Source organism: Lissotriton vulgaris, chromosome 12 (assembly GCF_964263255.1).
Source record: "Lissotriton vulgaris chromosome 12, aLisVul1.2, whole genome shotgun sequence".
In the NCBI taxonomy this organism is placed as follows: domain Eukaryota; kingdom Metazoa; phylum Chordata; class Amphibia; order Caudata; family Salamandridae; genus Lissotriton; species Lissotriton vulgaris.
The window spans coordinates 570174217-570192641 of record NC_141700.1 but is presented as its reverse complement, the minus strand read 5'-3'; the positions used below and the strand labels follow the sequence as shown (position 1 = coordinate 570192641).

The following is an 18425-nucleotide window of genomic DNA, read 5'->3' as shown; positions in this document are numbered from 1 at the left end:
ATTAATCTTTGTTGCACAAGTGCTTATTAAGAAACCACTGACACGTTGGGATTATCATGCCTACATTTTTAGTAGTAAGCTTCAAATCCTTAAAATGTTTGACCTCTACCTCCTATTTTTACATAATACTGATGGGACTTTATACTTTATTGTTACAATATTGAAAATGGCTCATTACAGTGAATACGATTTCGACACAGGATGCATAAGAAAGTACTTCATTTCCAAACATATTTTCCATAATGGTAACTACTTTTCTACCTAGCCTAAAGGGCATTCAAGGGTGGTCTTTTACCTAAAATATGATGTTGTAAGGCAATGAAGGAAATAACGTTAAATGGCTGAAGAGCCAAGGAGTACAGTATGGTACGTGAGACATTTTGTTTTAGAACAATTTAGAAATTGAGCAAGATCTAAGTTGAGAGAACTGGGGAGCGGGAACATATGGTCAAATTCTCTAGTTGGTGATTGGTCTGGTGACCCAGGCCCACTCACGGGGAAGGTGGAAATGTCTTAACATGGAGTATATTGTTCCTATTTCCAACACAGGATATCCCCAGAGAATTGAACAGCAGATTAGAATTTATATCTAGAGAGGTTGAGTTTGGTGTTGCATGACAGCTTCAGTTGGTACCTGGCACGCTTGGCCATTAACTTGATATGCCGGTCACGATTTATTGATTCCTTTAATTTCAAACTAATTGACGTGACTGAGGTCAAGATTTTAAGGAAGATGTTTTTTCATTTCACTTCCCTTTCATGCAGTCGTGCCTGTCAACTGTTTGGTGAAAGAATTAATGTGGTGTGTTTCATGGTGAAACATTTTACCCTAATAAATGGAATGTTGCTTATCATAACAGTCTTTATTAGCAATTTGATTGCACCTTTTCCTAAATCTACTTATTCAGTTGATGGGGATGATTTAATATTGATTTTATGAGTTGTGGTTATGATTTTCTTTGTGGTTATGGGATGTCTTCAACAATTGCACACCATGCTGGTTGGACTTCATGGCCAGAACTATGAAAGAGTCCAGATTTTATTGCCCAAACATACCACTCATTAATTTTCATTGCATAGGAATATCTAAGATATATAGAGTCTCAGGGTCCCTCCCCTGCATGCTTCAAGGGGGACCCATCATTTTGCCCTGTGCCACTGTTTATGCCTTAGTTATGTTGTTAATTTCTGTATTTATCATTTCCATCCTAATTTTCCCATCCATTGATAATATAAGAATATACAATTTGTTCATTTTCAATATTTCCTTTTCATGCATCTCTAAATGAGAAACTTATACAAAGTTTGCTCTACATTTAAGGTGATGTGAGTAATTAATTTCTCTTGCAAATTTCCCAGCTTTTAGAAGCCATAGATTAAATGTATTTTATCATATTACATCTTAAGGGTTGTCATGGTATTCTTTAATCATTAGGATGGAGACACTAATGATTGGGCTTAATGTACGAAGCCCCAGGTTGCTGTGTTCAAACAAAAAGTGGTTTCCAACCTAGACAAAATTTATTCTGCAAGGATGTACGTATGCCCTGCAATGTAAGATGGACTTTTAAGAGGTTGTTGTAAACTGTACTCATATTAATGAGACAGAATTCTATGTGTGAATCTTAATAAAGGGAGTGAAAATACAGTGAGGGACAACAGTCTTCTGTCTCTTCATTCGAATATTCAAATTCCATTTTCTTTATCTCCTTTACCTCTGCTTGTCCCCAGTTACCAGCTATCTCATTTTCCACTGGACATGTTGGACTCTAATATATAGGAATAGTAAAAAAAACTACTATACCTATGAAACAATTTTTCTGCCACAAAATGAGGAGCTTTTGGAGATTGATCATAAAAATACACTAATGCTATTACGAAATACAGTGGAAAACAATAATGTTAAACCACTAAAATCTTCCTTAGCTAAACCCTGACAAAAGCAGAAGCCTCTTGTTTCTAACTTCTTTCCACTTGCAACCTCTAGATTCACATTCCTTACACCTATATTGAGCTTCAGTCCACAGATAAGGCACTGTTTATAGCTGGCCATGTTAACTATGAATGAAAACAAACTCATTTCCATTGACTGGGTATTTTCCTATCCATCCTTTAAATTCCTTATCACGTTTATTAATTATTGTGCTCAGCAGTAAGTATACACAAAGCTGGTTTTCCAAAAGTCTGGTTTAATTTCATTTTGAAGCTGTATTCAGCTTCCACCATCTTTAAGTAACTGTAATTTAGTATGAAAAGGAGCAGGGGAGACCCACCTTGACTCCCAGGGGCGATACGTGGGGATCAAGGGTTTGTTGGAAGGGAAACAGCTCAATATCCCAGGTATTTACATACCTCCCCAAATACCCACACAAAGCCTCCATGACCTTACAGACGTTGTTACGGACCTCCCTCTGGGGCCAAGATTATAGGAAGTGACTTCAATGCAATACCCAACTCTGAGGTGGACTCCTCAGGACCTCCCACTAAACAGTGGCCTGACTGATCACAGCAGCTTGGGTCCTGGAGGGACTCTATGGGGCTCTGTGATGCATGGCGGAGCCGGCATGTGGGCTTAAGGAAGTACATGCACATGTCAGCATCAGTTAAAATCCTTTCATTCATAGACCTACTACTCCTACCAGCGTCTGACATGGTCCATACCACAGGAGCTGAAATACTGCCCATGGGGATATCGGACCACTCCTCTGTCATCTTCTGTGTTGGGACACCTGAGTCATATAAGAGACCGATTTGGTGCCTCAGTGCTAGGTACCTCATGGATTAGAAGTTCACAGAGCACATACATACAGCACTTCAACTCTATTTTGAGATGAGCCAGTGTTCAGCTACATCGGAGGGTACATTATGGACAGCTAGTAAAGCTATGATTTAGGGAGATTGCGAAAACCTACCTCCGGCAGGCTGAAAAAGCCAAATACAGCTAGATCACCACACGTGAAAGTAATATATTGCAGCCTCAAATAGCGATGTATAGCAAATGCTTCTGAAACACTCCACCGGCAAATGGAGGGTGATAGAGCCAAGCAGATGCAGCTTGTGTTTGACAAAGCTCACCAATGCTGAAGAACATTAAAAAAAATATATACAAACACTAGGACATGGCCAGAAAGCTCCTTTATTGGCTTGCCACCAATTAGTTTGGGTCCAGAATTATCTCTGGTGACACAAACCAGTCAGGACACCTTGTTAACACTACCAATGAGATAGTTGAAGTTTTTGCCATGTTCTCTCTTGAACGGTGGCTCTCTTCTTGGGGACATGTTGGGAGGAAGCCTTGGCATCTCTGTGTATCTCCTCCTTCTTCTTCCCAGAATCCTCTAGAGAGGATTTCTGGGATAGGAAATGCTGCCTGGTCGAAGATGGCACCTTGTCCATTACTTCCAATAGGAGATTCCTAATCCAACCTTGTGGCCCAACTTCCTGTGGTGTAAATCCTCTACTGGACCTACAAAGGAAGGGTTTTTCATTCTCTACTTGCATCACAATGCTCCAGGTCTCCTGTGGTGTTGTTCAGTGCTTAAGACTTTCCTTGGCTCCACCAAAAATATTCCAGCCTTTCCAGGGCTCCAGTCTTTCCTTGACTTCTTCCGGATTCTTCATTCATCTCTTGTTGGTTGGGTTCTCAGCCTTGTGTCTTGCTTTGAAGTTCCAACTGCACCCTGAAGTCACCTCAGAGGTTTTTTGCTTCTGTGGCAGTGGAACAGAGGTCTTTCCCTTATAGTATAACCTTAAATTCCAAGATATTCTGGCTCCACTGTTATTAAACCTCTATTTAGATGCGAACAGAAGGGTTCCTTCCCCCAGAGCATGATGTTGCCACCATAGTGATCCTTTCTAGGGTGGGTCAACCTCTAGACGGCTGTTCTTCTTATCACTGCATCTCACTGGCCAACACAGAGATGAACATCTTTGCCAAAGCACTAGCGAATGAACAGACTCCAATGAGTTCTGGACACACTTGTTCAACCGGACCAATGTGTCTTTATGCCCAACCATAGCACCCACTACTGCATCCGAAGAGTCAAAGCGGTGTTGGCCTGCCGTTGGGATGTGCCTGGCCTTTTGGGCTCCTCCCAGTGGACTTTGAGACAGCGTTTGACACAGTGGACTGATCTTATCTGGACCCGGTCCCCCGATGTATTGGATTTGGCCCCAAATTTGGCAAATATGTCAAACTTCTATACCAGGAACCCTCAGCACAAGTTCTCATAAACGGGGCATTCTCCACTGTCTTTCCAGTTCAAAAAGGAGATAGACAGGGTTGCCCAATCTCCCTCCTCTTTGCCATTGCAATCAGACTTCTAGCTGGATTAATCCGATTTGATGTCTAACTCTCATTTCTTAAAAAAAGCAAAACCGATCTCCACAAATGGGCTAAATTCCCATTACATGTCCTGGGAAGAGTGGCCCTCTTTTTAATGTTACTACCACGATTTCTATGTGTTGTGGAATTACCCACCCTCAGTCCCCAATATCTGGTTCACATAGGTTGCAGCCTTAGTCCTTTCAGAGGGAAAATCAACCCACTGAATTGTCCTTGACAAATGTCAGCAATAAGTGTATAAGAGCAGAATGGAAATGGCCCTACTCGGTCTGGAAAATACAATGAGGTTCCTATACGAAGTCCCATTCCAGTCCACACAATTGAAATCACAGAGGCGATGTTTTGAAGTTCGCACTGCACCCTTAAATTTATGGGTTGGGACAATTGACAAATGCAACACGCACCGCTATGGCACGGGCACTGGTTGAATCACAGAGCTAAACTGGAGGGATTTGTTCAAAAGGATACATTTGGGATCACAACCTTGGGCGAGGAATGGTTTGGATCCCAAATGAAATCCTTTAATGAGCTGCAGAGCCACTTTTGTCTCTTGCACACTCAATCTCACAAATATTTGCAGCTCTACCATGCACCCGCCCGCCAGTTACCCATCCAGACTTGACTTTCTGATCTGCTTGAATATAACCTGTTACAAGCTAGGCTAATGATGGGCAGACTGGGCCCTGGAGGAATCTCTCAGATTTACTGCTCATTAATTTGTAATGCTACAGATAGGTCTGGGGATATAAAAACAGAAATGGGAACAGTGGATTGGACCCTTTTTAATGGGGGGTGGGTTTATAGCGCGAACTAGACCCGAGACATCGGGTATCAGACCGCTTTACATGAGCACCAATTTTATTACAAATGGACACGTTCATTTTTTGTTAGGCACAGGGAAATTAAGTAATTTGGCCAGAATCACAGGATGTTGAGCGTCGTTGCAGAGACACCAACCCGGGTTCCCAGCCTCGAGGTCACCCACTCTAGCCGTAAGGCTACATCATCTCCCCCTTGATGACACCGATTGGAAAGAAGCTCGCATGGTGCCCTGAAAGATTGCAATCTCCTCCTATTTTCGATTGATTCAATTGCAATACCTACACATGAACTATCACTTATAACGCCACCTTTGGCATGCAGGTTGGCTCCCAGAGCCAAGGTGTTCCTGACGTGCACAATCAAATGGTGATTTTTTTCAAATTACTTGGTTATGCCCAAGCTTGTCCAATCATTGTAAACTTCTAGGGAAAGATTGTGTAGGCTGTCACCTAGACTGGCATTGCTGGGGCTGCTAGATTACCTGCAGGGCTCAAAGGGATAGTGCACGCTAGTGGGCTTGACACTGATATTGGCTCAAAGTGGAGATTAGCACTGGACTGGTGGTCAAAACAAACAGAAGCTAGATATATATCGCTTGAGGCTGTCCTAAAAACATGACAAACTAAGGGGGGGGGGCTAGTGGAGCTACTTTGGGTTGATGAATATAATGTGAGAAACATCCCAACAGGATGAGTATCTGTGAGAGATGGGGTAGGTGGAGCCTGGGAGGATGCAGTATTGCAGAATGTTTTTATTTTTGCAAAAAACAACAAAACATGGTTATAAAAAAAGGAGTAGGGGTCAGGACACCCAGATGTTGGCTACCTGAGGTTAATAGAGTGCTTGTAGGGCAACCTTTTCTAGAAGATCACAACAATTGCATTAATGCTTCCCACTGGATTTAGGAGGTGCCCAATATTGAGTGTTAGAGTCTGCACTAAAATCTGGGGACTCAGAGCACCCTCATTTCAAAGCATCCTTATGCAATCCATGTAAATCTTGACATGGAATGCATAAGAATGTTTTGAATGAGGGTGGTCTGAGTCTGCAATTTTGGTGCAAACTCCCACACTCAGACATCCTGCAGATGAACAAAATAAAGATTCGCTCAGGGGATGATAATATGAAAATCAGACATAATTATGAATGGCCAAAGGAAGTTCATTGACTGAGCCATTGATTTAAAACAACTGTTTCATCTGATCAATTTTCCTGATTAGAAGTCTGACATCTTTAAAACAAAATTTGGTCATTAATATTGAGCAAAAGCTTGCCATTTAATATATACAGCAAAATCGTTACAGAAAGGTTATATCTCATCAAGGATGCTAGAGATTTCTTAGAGGTTTATTAAGCTCTGCTCATTCCACATTTAACTGAAATGTACCAAATGGCTGTGTTTGTAAGTGGGAAATTACATTGCCTCCCTGGTGGATTTGGACTAAGCTCCCAGCAGATCAGTTAGGACTAATGTTCGGTTCAAAAACTTTATTCGATTCGGAAAAGAATCATAAAAGTCAAACATTTAGATTTGATGATTTAGAATTTGTTTTTAAAAAACAGTCTTAAAATTAAAACACTAAACTGGTAAAACACATTAATTAATATAATCACATATAGGACCCATAGCATTTACTTTCAATCAATTTGTGTTAATTCATAAATTATTCATACTAGGGTATACATCAAGGGGGGCAAAGGAAAGAAAAGTCACAATACAACAATATACATGGGCAAAGACAGAGGTTCTTGGGGCCAAATTAACCATACCGTTTTCTAATCAAGAGTGACACTCGTATGAAGTTTAACATCGCACAACAAACACCAGAGGATGACAGAGATAACAAGTAGTCATAACCCTCATTATAATGACATGGTTGCTTCTCCTTCAGAATGGGCTTAATAAACCTAATTCTCGGGTCCTTATATAAGGGACAAAAGAGAACAACATGCATCGTGCTTTGGCTAGCTTTATTGTTACAGGGACAGGGGGGCAGCCTCTCACACCAACCCCCTTGTTTAGGAAACGCAAAAAGAAAGTACAAGATGTTTAACCTAAACCTTGTCAGGTAGAATCGCCATTGCACATGAGTTGTGAAGGTTAAGTAAAACTGATGCTGTAAAGTAACCATAGGACCGTAAGGCCTAGCCGGGGAATGTACAAGTGAGGATTTCCAATAACATGATTTAATGACAGTTTTAATGTCTCCCTGTATTTTTTTCAGGGTTATCAAAAATGTCACCCAAACCTATTTTATGGAGCATTTCATTGACATAATATAACCAGGGAATCTGTTTCCTATTTTCCAGTTTTAGACAGTCCCGGAGGATGTCTCTAGAAAGCTGTAAGTCCTCTGATAGCCATATTTTGCCCCATAATAGTAAGGGTGAAAGGCGAATGGTGTCACTCACATAACTCAAACCTATTTCATCATGGGCAAATTTATTTGATGAACCTGATGGAATAGCCAAACCACGCTTTATAAATTTGTTCTCCATGATTTGTATTGTGTCAGGGCTTTCAGTCCCCCAAACCCCAGCCCCATAAGTAGCTACCGACAAACATTTTGATTTGTACAGGGTTTTTAGATGTGTAACAGGTTTTTGACCTAATTTGCCACAGAAGCGAAACAGACCTTCTATAGAGCGACTAGCGCTCTGGACTCGAGTCTTCATTAACGGGGCCCAACTTAATTTATTATTAAAAAGGTTTCCCAGATAGTTAAAAATGTTCTACCTTTTCAATGGTAGAATTATTTACTACAAACTTTCTGGATTTGGTCCCCTTTGGGCCACAGACCATAGCAAAGGATTTGGTGAAATTTACCTTCAAATCTAGGTCCAACATGAAATTGTGAAAGGCATCAAGACAGAGCTGCATGCTGTTCCCTGTGAGTGTCATAAGTACCGTGTCGTCGGCATAAGAAAGCATTTGTATGCTCCTGCCGTTGACCTTTGGGAAGTCGTGACAATGGTCCAACAGGTACTTTTCCAGGCCGTTTGTGTACACAAGGAACAAAAAAGGGGCTAATATGCATCCTTGTCGAACGCCCTCAGTTGAGAGGATAGATTTAGTTTTCCCCCCCCCTGGCCCGAACCTTATGGCTACAGTTGTTGATTCATGCAGTCTACGGAGCAAGGTGACCAAGGGTTCCTCAAAGCCCATATCCCCCATCATTTGCCACAACTTGCTCCGACACACAGTGTCGAATGCACTTGAAAGGTCCATGAAGGCAAGGTGGATGGAGGAGTTCCTTGCCTTCATGTACTTCCCTATGATTAGGGCCAGGTTCAGGCACTGTTCGACAGTTCCTTTGCCTTTTCTGAACCCATATTGGGAATTCACAATAAGGCCCACCAAATCTGCCCATGTTTCCAGTCTGGCTAAAATGACCCTACCCAGTATCTTACACGATGCATCAATTAGTGAGATTGGGCGACTAATGTATCATCAGATACATAGAGCTTTTTTAATTGAAGAAGGTAAGACTGTGTAGGGCTTGGTTTTGTTTTGTTCCTAGAAAAGAGTGTGATGTGATCATGTTATTCTGTGCTGATATGAACTGTTGTTAAGCATCTGTGAATTCAATTTCTTGTACAGTTTGTGTTTTAAATCATGTCCGGAAGGGCACAAAATATTTTACATAGTTTAAGAACATTTCATAGATCTATGATCTTTAAATGAAATGGTAACATATATTATGCATATGTTGGATGGACAAAAAGGTGTGGGGAGATAGACGGCTTCCAATACTTTTTCCATGTCAGAATCCTACAGTGCAATATTTCTTTCCCTGAGCAGCTTTGGAAACTTGGACAGACTGTGTAAGAGGGGGGCTGGATGACATTATCATACAGCATATGTAAGCCACCATCTTTCACACGCGCTAACCTACAAGCAAGTCCCTGCAAAGTGTTTTGCTCACCTGAAACGGGAGTCAACATAACTGCTCCACTCACCAACATTACATTTCCTGACTGATCAAGTAGCTTAACCTGTTTCCTCTCTGTTAGAACCTATTCATACCTTTCATGATAGTCAAATTTATGAAGTATTTTGTCAGCATCAAATTCTTCTGCAATTGCTATTCACTATACCCATTCCCTGTTAAATTTTGATGATAACTATTTAAATAGAAACTTGTTTGTTTAGAAGTATTGTGGAGTGTGACATGGAACCCATGAAGAGTTTGTATGACATTTATTTTGGTGCATTTGACAAGGTAATAGTAAAAATCTGTTTTGGCGAGATACCAAGAACCCCTTAAAAGCCTATGCTCTGTTTACCTGGTTTGGTATATACATGATTTGAAATTTTAATACACAATGAAGTTGTGTATTTTTGTCTGGTAACAGAGGCACTCTTACTTCAGTTCCTCAGGTTTTAAAGAGCTGCACAGAATTTGTCGAGCAACATGGGATAGTGGATGGTATTTACAGACTTTCTGGAATCTCCTCCAACATCCAAAGACTAAGGTAAGGTTCATGACTAAGTAACATACTTTTGTAATTTTTGTCGGGTAGACTCAGAGGTTCTTGGAAAAACCCAGTGAGGGGAACTTCTATTTAGACAGAGAAAACTTAAACAGTCTGTATACAAGACCAAGTAGAGTTTGAGGTGGAGTTTGCATTTTCTTTCCATGCAATTCAAAAAGACCTTACAAAATAAAATTTTCACCAGCAGGTATAGGATGGATAAAATACTTAATGTTGGTCGGAAGCTTATCCCTGTTGTTCTCACTTGAGTTCCATGGCAACATTATTCACTTATAAATGATGGCTCGGTCACATTACTATTTTCTTGACCTTTCTTCAACCTAATTCATATGGGATTATATGAAGGAGGTATATGGAAAGTGTTGCAGTTGGATAAGCCAATTAGGCAATAAAATGGAGGCTTTCACAATGGAATCAGGACTGTGAGGATAGGCAGAATTTGGTTGTGTCTTGAATGTCCTCTTTATGGCTGTTCTCCCCAAATGGGCAATCCAGTGGTCTTTCCTTAGCCTTACAATCGCTATTATATTCTTGGGCAATCCAGTGGTCTTTCCTTAGCCTTACAATCGCTATTATATTCTTATTTTCTTAATCCGGGCAGGTAGCACATTAAAAGTTTGGTTTGCAGTCTACCTTTCTATGACTTCTGGCCAGGGAATAGATTTCAGTTAATTTTCAGCCAATATTATTGTATGTGCATAAGAGATGTTGGAAATGTTTAAAGTAATATGTGTTGTTGTATCAGCTACCGCCGTTCTTGGAATCATACTAGTATTTTAATAATTGTTTTTTGTATTCTTTCTCTGAATCACTCTTTTGATCACTTTCCTTTTATGCTCTTTGTGCCACAGGGTGTGATATAGTTATTACGTGGAGCTTAATCTTTTTTCACATTGACCTTTTACTTCCTACAAACTCTTCTTCTGAGCCATGGGCTATTTGCTGTTCAGAGTTCCCAGTGCCAACACTTGACATCTGGGAGGAACTCTGCATATATATATTTCTCTTTATGGAATCACCCTGAGGGGACCAATTTGATTTGTCCCTTCAGTTTTCCTCAGTAGTATATTCTCCTTTAATCATTTTCTGACCTATGGCATTGACTGGCTAATCATCGTTGTCCAACTCTTTACCAGTTTCATCAATAATCTTGCTTTAGCTTTCATTTTTGGCTTAGATTTTATCAACTCAACATATGAAATATTGTTTAAGTTAATGTTTTGTAGATGAGTGTATTTTACTGCCTAGTTCATGACTACTTTGTAGTATTGTTGGCCTTGTAGTTAATAGGTGCATTCATCTTTCAGTCTTGCTAGCACATCTCTGTTGTTAGACACAGCTTTTCCAAGTCTCTTTGTTGTAACCCTTGTGGATTGTTTTGAGAGCCAGAGTTCTGCCACACATGTTTTAACTAGTCTACTTATGAGATACGAGAGTAACCTTGACAGAAAGCGTTTGATGAATCACATGATGCACTTTGCGGTGGATTCTGTTTTTGCTTTATATGGCTCGAGTGCGATTTCAACCTAACTAGCTTTACACTCAAGTATGTCATTTTCTCTAGTGGCTTTTAGCCTTTCATAAACTTCCTTTAATGACTAGTAGAGATTGGGCTTTTTAAACCACGATTTTTGTTTATTCACAATTGGCTTATCCAAGATTGTGAAGAAGAATTGAATAGTGCATTTTGATCCTAAATCTGTAAATGCGTGATGTGTATTGGTCAAGTCAGGCTTGGGAACTGTTACATTTTGGGCTGCAATTTAAAAAAAAGTTTTTAATTCTGCTATTACTCATGGCTTCCCTGTATCATGGGCCCTTTCCACCATTATTCCCATTTTTAAAAAAGGACAGAGAGGGGACCAGAGATGTTACAGGCCCATTTCCCTTATAGACTCCTCTGTCAAAATTTTAGGTAAAGTTATTCTGTCTAAAGTGTCTGAATGGGTTACACAAAAAAATATCCTTATAGAATCCCAATATGGATTTAGGCCGGGCAGATTCGCTGTGGATCAGTGTCTTAACCTGTATTTATTAATTAACAAATACACAGTGGCCAGTAGGGGGTCTGTCTACCTGGGTTTTATGGACTTGTCCACAGCCTTCGATCTATTCAATAGGTCGAAGCTGTGGGCAATTTTACTGGACATGGGGATCGATCCCAGTTTGGTTTGTTTTATGGCAGATCTCCACCGGGATTTATATACTACTGTCAGGATGACTCAAGATGGTATCTGCACTAGGTACTTTAAATCATGGAGAGGGGTTAGGCAAGGGTGCATCCTGGTCCCTCTCCTTTTTATACTATATATTAATGCCCTAGAGAAAAGCCTGGAAACCGCTACCCTGGATGTCCCGCGTATAGGAGGCAGTACCATCCCAGTCCTCCTATATGCGGATGACGCCGTACTACTAGCACACACCCCGATACGACTACAGAGGCTGCTGAACTCCTTCGGGGAATTCATGGCCTCGCTGGCTTTGGTGGTTAATTCCGCCAAGTCCCATGTCATGGCCATGGGCCCCCGAAGGAGTAAACCAAAAACATTTTATTGCAGAGGGGTAGAGGTCCAAGGAGTAAGAGTTTTTACATATCTGGGGGTCCTGTTTGACAACAGCTGTAGCTGGATCCCTCAGAGGTTAGCGGAAAAGAATGCTCTGGTACGAGCAGGATCAGCCTTGTTAAATTTGACACACCGCCTCGGGGGGGAGACCATTTGATGCATTGTTGGCAATTTATAAAGCCAAATGTCTTGCACTGACACTTTATGGTGCCGCGATATGGGGTTACATCCCGATGGATGATGTGCAAAGGGCTGAAAACAAACTGTTTCGGTGCCTCTTATCTATCCCTCAGTCTACGCCAACATTTGCTGTCCATCAGGAGCTGGGGATGGGGTTTGTTGGTGATCTGATTGGTTTGGCCCCTCTTATTTGCCGGATCAAAACTTGGCTTAACCCAGAGCTAACATTAAACCACCGTATTTTAAAAGATTGTATCAGTTTAGATCGAGGAGACCAAATAAAGTGGCTCTCATATGTCAAAAGAATGTTTGTGAAACTAGGGCGGCCTGAAATCTATGATTTCCCTGAAAACATTGTTAAAGGTGACATATCGTGGGTTAAAAAACATTTTTTGTCCTTAATGCTCCAGGAGCGGGAGTCGGAGGAACTACTTAAGCCCACGGTGAGATCCCACTTCCTTTTAGTCACCACCCCTTCTATTGCACCGTATTTAAAAGTGGTAACAAAGCCTTACCATCGCTGGTTGCTAACTAAATTTCGGTTCAATCAGATACATTTTTACTGGGTTCATATCAGGGATGGTCAGTACCTGAAAAGGCAGCATTTTGTGACTGTGATAATTATTCACTCCAAGATTCTATGCACTTTATGTTCTTTTGCAAACATAATTCATCGATTAGGAAAGGGTTTATTGTCCCACTTTTTAGAGGTTTGGGTTTGCATCAGGTTAAACCTGCCTTAATGTATTTGCAATTGCTAAATAACACATGGAACATTTTTAATATTGCTAGTTATCTTGTTGCAGCCATAAGATGTAAGAAATTAAGAGACCAGAGTATAACTGAACTATGAATTTTATTGTAGCCCTATTTATCTGTACATATATGGAACAAGTTATTTACTATCATATGGATTCTCTATTACCATCTGATTGTTTTATATTGTATATATTGAATGTGATTTATCTGTGTACTTTTATGATTTTAATTAATCGAATAAAGTGATTTGATGTTGATGGTCAAGTCAGGCTATAATCTATGTTGAATAATAGGGATACATTCCTTCTTATCAAACAGCTCGTAAGTGTTGTTATAATGATTTATGTGTGATTTGTGGACCCTAGAATTTCTGGTGTTCTTACTTTACTTTGTAATTATTAGGGACTATAACACTCTTGTTCTGTGTTTCTGAAAGACAAGTTCTGGAGTGGAAAAAAACTTAATTAATCATAGGACTATTTTCAGTTGATAATTTTAGGTTATTTCTTACTTTTTACATTTATTTCTGTTTGAAATGTGTTTCATGATTAACACAAAGTTGATTATGCTCATTTATTGCCACTATTTGGGTAAGCCGACTTGGATGTTATTTTGGTATCCCAAAATTAGGTCTAGGTAGAAAGTGGAGTTAGGCTTTAGTTGAAAAGAAAGGATGTGCCTACATTATGGAAGGTTAGTATGGATTTCTCAAAATCCACCACAGAATCACCAGTTCGCTTTTGTATAAAGGTTTGGATGTACTTTCTATTTTTGTATTCATTGATAAGACTTAAATTTGGGGTCAGTGTTCACAGTGTTTTTTTGTTGTTTTATCTTAGCAAGTCCTAAACGTCCAATTTGTTACTAACATAAACAACTATACTGCCACCGCACCCTAGTACGGCGCCTCTGCAACATCGGAATCCAGGACAAGGCGCTGGAATGAATCATCTCCTTCCTCGACGGAAGAACACAGAGAGTCCGCCTACCACCGTACAAGTCAGAGGCCTCCGAAGTCATCTGCGGCGTCCCACAAGGATCATCTCTGAGCCCCACCCTCTTCAACGTCTACATGAGCCCCCTCGCGGCCATCGTACGCAAACACAACCTCAGCATAATCTCCTACGCCGACGATACCCAGCTGATCCTCTCCCTGACCAACGACCCCGCCGCCGCCAGAGCCAACCTGCACGAAGGGATGAAAGAGGTAGCCGAGTGGATGACGACCAGCCGCCTGAAACTGAACTCGGACAAGACGGAGGTCCTCATCCTGGGCTCCTCACCCTCCGCCTGGGACGACTCCTGGTGGCCTCCCGCCCTGGGCACCGCACCCAAACCGACAGACCATGCACGCAACCTGGGCTTCATCCTGGACTCCTCCCTCTCCATGACCAGGCAAGTCAACAACGTCTCCTCGGCGTGCTTCAACATCCTACGCATGCTACGGAAGATCTTCAGGTGGATCCCCACCGAGACCAGGAAGACCGTCACCCAGGCCCTCGTCACCAGCCGACTGGACTACGGCAACGCCCTCTACGCCGGTACCACCGCCAAGCTCCAGAAGAGACTCCAGCGGATCCAGAACGCCTCAGCCAGACTCATCCTCGACATCCCACGAACCAGCCACATCTCCGGACATCTGAGAGACCTTCACTGGCTCCCCGTCAACAAAAGAATCACCTTCCGCCTCCTCACCCACGCACACAAAGCCCTACACGACCAAGGCCCGAGCTACCTCAACAGCCGAGTCAACTTCTACGTTCCCAAACGCCACCTCCGATCAGCCAACCACGCCCTCGCCGCCGTCCCCCGCATCCGAAGAGCGACTACAGGAGGAAGGTCCTTCTCCTACCTGGCCGCCAAGACCTGGAACTCCCTCCCTCCCGACCTGCGCCTGACCCAAGACCACCTCTCCTTCAGGAAGAAGCTGAAGACCTGGCTGTTCGAGCAGTAGCGGCACCCCCCCCCCCCCCCCCCCCCCCCAGCGCCTTGAGACCCTACGGGTATGTAGCGCGCTTTATAAGTGTCAATGATTGATTGATATTGCCTCCAGACTTGTTTTTTTCTATGACAAAAAACTTTCCTGGGCCTGAACTAAAGTTGAGAAGACCTTAATGTTAGTACAGTGTGCATATATGTTGCCTGCTGTCTGTGATATGTAATCATAGAACACTATAACAGATACTTGAATAAATATGATTGAGGCTGGGAGTTATTTTATTGGTAATATCTTCTGTGTTTCGGACATTTATTGCAGACACAATATCTACTAAATAAAAATCTTACCTGTTCCCCTGGAGAGAGATGGGAATGCCTTTGGAAGTAGATGAGGCCTGCTTCTCCAAAATGATTTCCTAGGATCCTTGATTGGTTAGGTCTTTTTAGCTTTTCTAAAGTGTGGCACTTTCACTGGAAGAGGGGGTTTTAGGGGATAATTCTTCTCGTTCACACACATATGGATTTTTTAAATGAACATATGGATATTTTCACTTCAACAAGTTAAGGTAAGCCCATTCTTAGTTTCCATATTGGGATGTGTTTATGGGAATCTGGATCTCATATTTTCCCTTTTCTGTCTCAACACAACTTGGGTCTAGTAGTTTTTATGACTGGTTAATTTATTAAAAACAGCATTTTCATCCAATTTTTGCAAGTTGTACAATAAACACATAGGAATCTTTTACTATGTTAAAGCCTCTACTGGGCTACCTACTTGCTATCCTTTGTAGTTAAAGTTGAATCTATACCATCCGGTGTGCTCAGTCCACTTTCCGATATGTAACATGCTACATGGGTGCTGCACAGCATGAATGACTGATCTGCTGTCACAATTAAGCACCTTTGTTGTAATTTGTTTGTTCATTCAAATGTCTTTGTTTTGTTCCATTCTTACATATTGTGCATTGTTTATCAGTCTATCCTGGATAGACTGAATTTTACTTTTCTTAGTGATTTTAACTTCCATTTAGATAATTCTCTTTGTAGGGACACTCAATCCCTTATTGAAATTTTTAATGGCTGGGGTTGACCTCGGTTGGTCAGGAGCCCCACGCACGTGGCGGATCACACCCTGGATGGGATCTTTTCTAATGACCCTCGAGTTAGTGTGGGAGATTCAATTCCTTTGTCTTGGTCGGATCATTTTGCGGTATCATTTTATCTACGCAGTGGCTCATCCAGTAAAACTATCTCAGAACACAAACATTGGGTGGAAAGAAGAGACCTTAGTCGTATAACGAATGAGGCCCTTACTAGTCTGTTAGATAACCACCCTCCCCCTAGGCACAATGATGTTAATCAGGCAGCTATGGAGCGGTCACAAAAATTGTCCGATGCGTTGGACATTTTGGCTCCAGTTAGGAAGCACTACTCTGCTAGAATAAAACCTTCTGCTCCTTGGTTTTCGGAGAAACTCAGAAAACTGAGATTAATCTGCCGCAGACAAGAAAGGTTATGGCATTCGAAGTTTGATCTGGCAGACAGGGAACTCCACAAGATTTCTCTGAAACATTACAAGGAAGCTATTTTGGAAGAAAAAAGGTTTTATTATTCAAAGATGATGGACTCGTCTACATCTCCAAGGGAATTATTTAAGGTTATCAATTCCCTTACTGTTCCGACATTATCTCAGATCGTGGATGTATCACAGTCTTTCTGTGATAAAATCTCCGATTTCTTTACTAATAAGATCAGAGACATTTATTCGGCTCTTGAAGTTGCCAATATAGGACAGTCCTCGTCTTCACCTACAGTAATGGAGGAATTGACGTCCTTTGAAACTCTTTCCACTCTCCTTACTTTCCCATTACTAGCGTCCAAAGACACGGGTAGTTTGCTGGAAGGGGTTAAGTCGGGCTCTCTGTTAGACTCATGCCCTCTCAAGATATTAAAATGGTGTTGAGATGCTATTATTCCACACTGAACTGTGGCTCTGAATCAGGCTATCGCTGATGGACAGTTTCCCTTGTCCTGGAAGATGGCAGTGGTAAAACCGTTGTTGAAGAAGCCCTCCCTTGATCCGGTGGAGCTTAAGAATTATCGTCCGATATAATTGCTCCGGGTCCCGGCTAAGATCCTGGAAAGGCATCTCAATTTTCACCTCTCTTCCTATCTGAGTGACCATTAATTGTTGGATGACTCACAACACGGCTTTAGAACCCTGCATAGTACAGAAACGGCTCTTACGGTGGTTTTCAATAATATCCATATGCAGGTGGATGAAGGCCATACTACCTTGCTTATTCTTCTCGATCTTACAGCAGTCTTCGATACCCTGTCCCCTGTGAGGCTAGTAGAGTGCCTCAGGGAGATAGGGATCGGGGGCTCAGCTCTGGGACTTCTTGCCTCCTTCCTGAATGATCGGACCCAAATGGTGCACCTTGGACCTTTTTTTCTCTGCTCCCAAGACTATGGTGTGCGGAGTTCCTCAGGGCTCTTCCCTGAGCCCGACACTTTTTAAAATGTATGTGGCCCCGCTCGCCAAAGTTGTGAGATCGTTTGGTTTGGAGGTTCTATCCTATGCAGATGATACACAAATTATGGTATCTATTACCCATAACATCAGAGATGCATCCTCCAACTTCTAGCTCTGCATGGAAGCAGTTGCATCGTGGATGAGCTCAAACTTCCTGAAACTAAACGTGGAGAAGACTGAGGTGTTGATTTTTGGCAGCAGTTTGGATATCTGGTCCAGTGATTGGTGGCCTGACTCGTTGGGTGCCTTTCCCTGTCCTGTCTCACTTGGAAAAAATCTGGGCATTTTGGTGGACAACTCTCTCACCATGAGTCGGCAAGTGAGCAGGACAGTTTCCACCTGCTTCGGGATCAATAGAACTTTAAAGAAAATCTCTCCTTATCTTTCACTGGATTCCCGTAAACAGGCTATGGCCGCTCTTGTGACATCCAGATTGGATTACTGCAATGCCCTTTATTTGGGCATCAACAGAGGTCTGATTCAGCGGCTGCAACTGGTGCAGAATGCCGGTGCCAGGCTTGTGATGAACTTACCTAAATTTCATTCCATCTCCCCTTCTCTGAGGGCGTTGCATTGGCTTCCCATTGATTGCAGGATTCTTTTTAAGACCTTATGCCTAGTTCACAAGGCTTTTTTTGGCTCTGGTCCAGAAGGTATTAAGACGCTTCTACATCGCTACATTCCCTCTAGGAAACTCAGGTCGGCGGATAAGAACCTGCTTATAGTGCCAAGGTTTAGGAAGGCTAGATGGGGTGGCCAGGCCTTTGCTTTGGCTGCTGCCAAA

The 18425-nt window shown here is 41.9% G+C and overlaps 1 protein-coding gene across 2 annotated transcripts in view; it reads left to right on the top strand.

Moving 5' to 3' along the window:
• ARHGAP30 (Rho GTPase activating protein 30) overlaps positions 1 to 18425 on the top strand; it is a 128419-nt gene that overhangs the window by 30645 nt on the left and 79349 nt on the right. For both annotated transcript variants that reach the window (XM_086945416.1, XM_086945417.1), the window contains exon 2: positions 9541 to 9643. In XM_086945416.1, coding sequence (XP_086801542.1) covers positions 9541 to 9643 — 103 coding nt within the window. The remainder of the gene's footprint in view (positions 1 to 9540; positions 9644 to 18425) is intronic.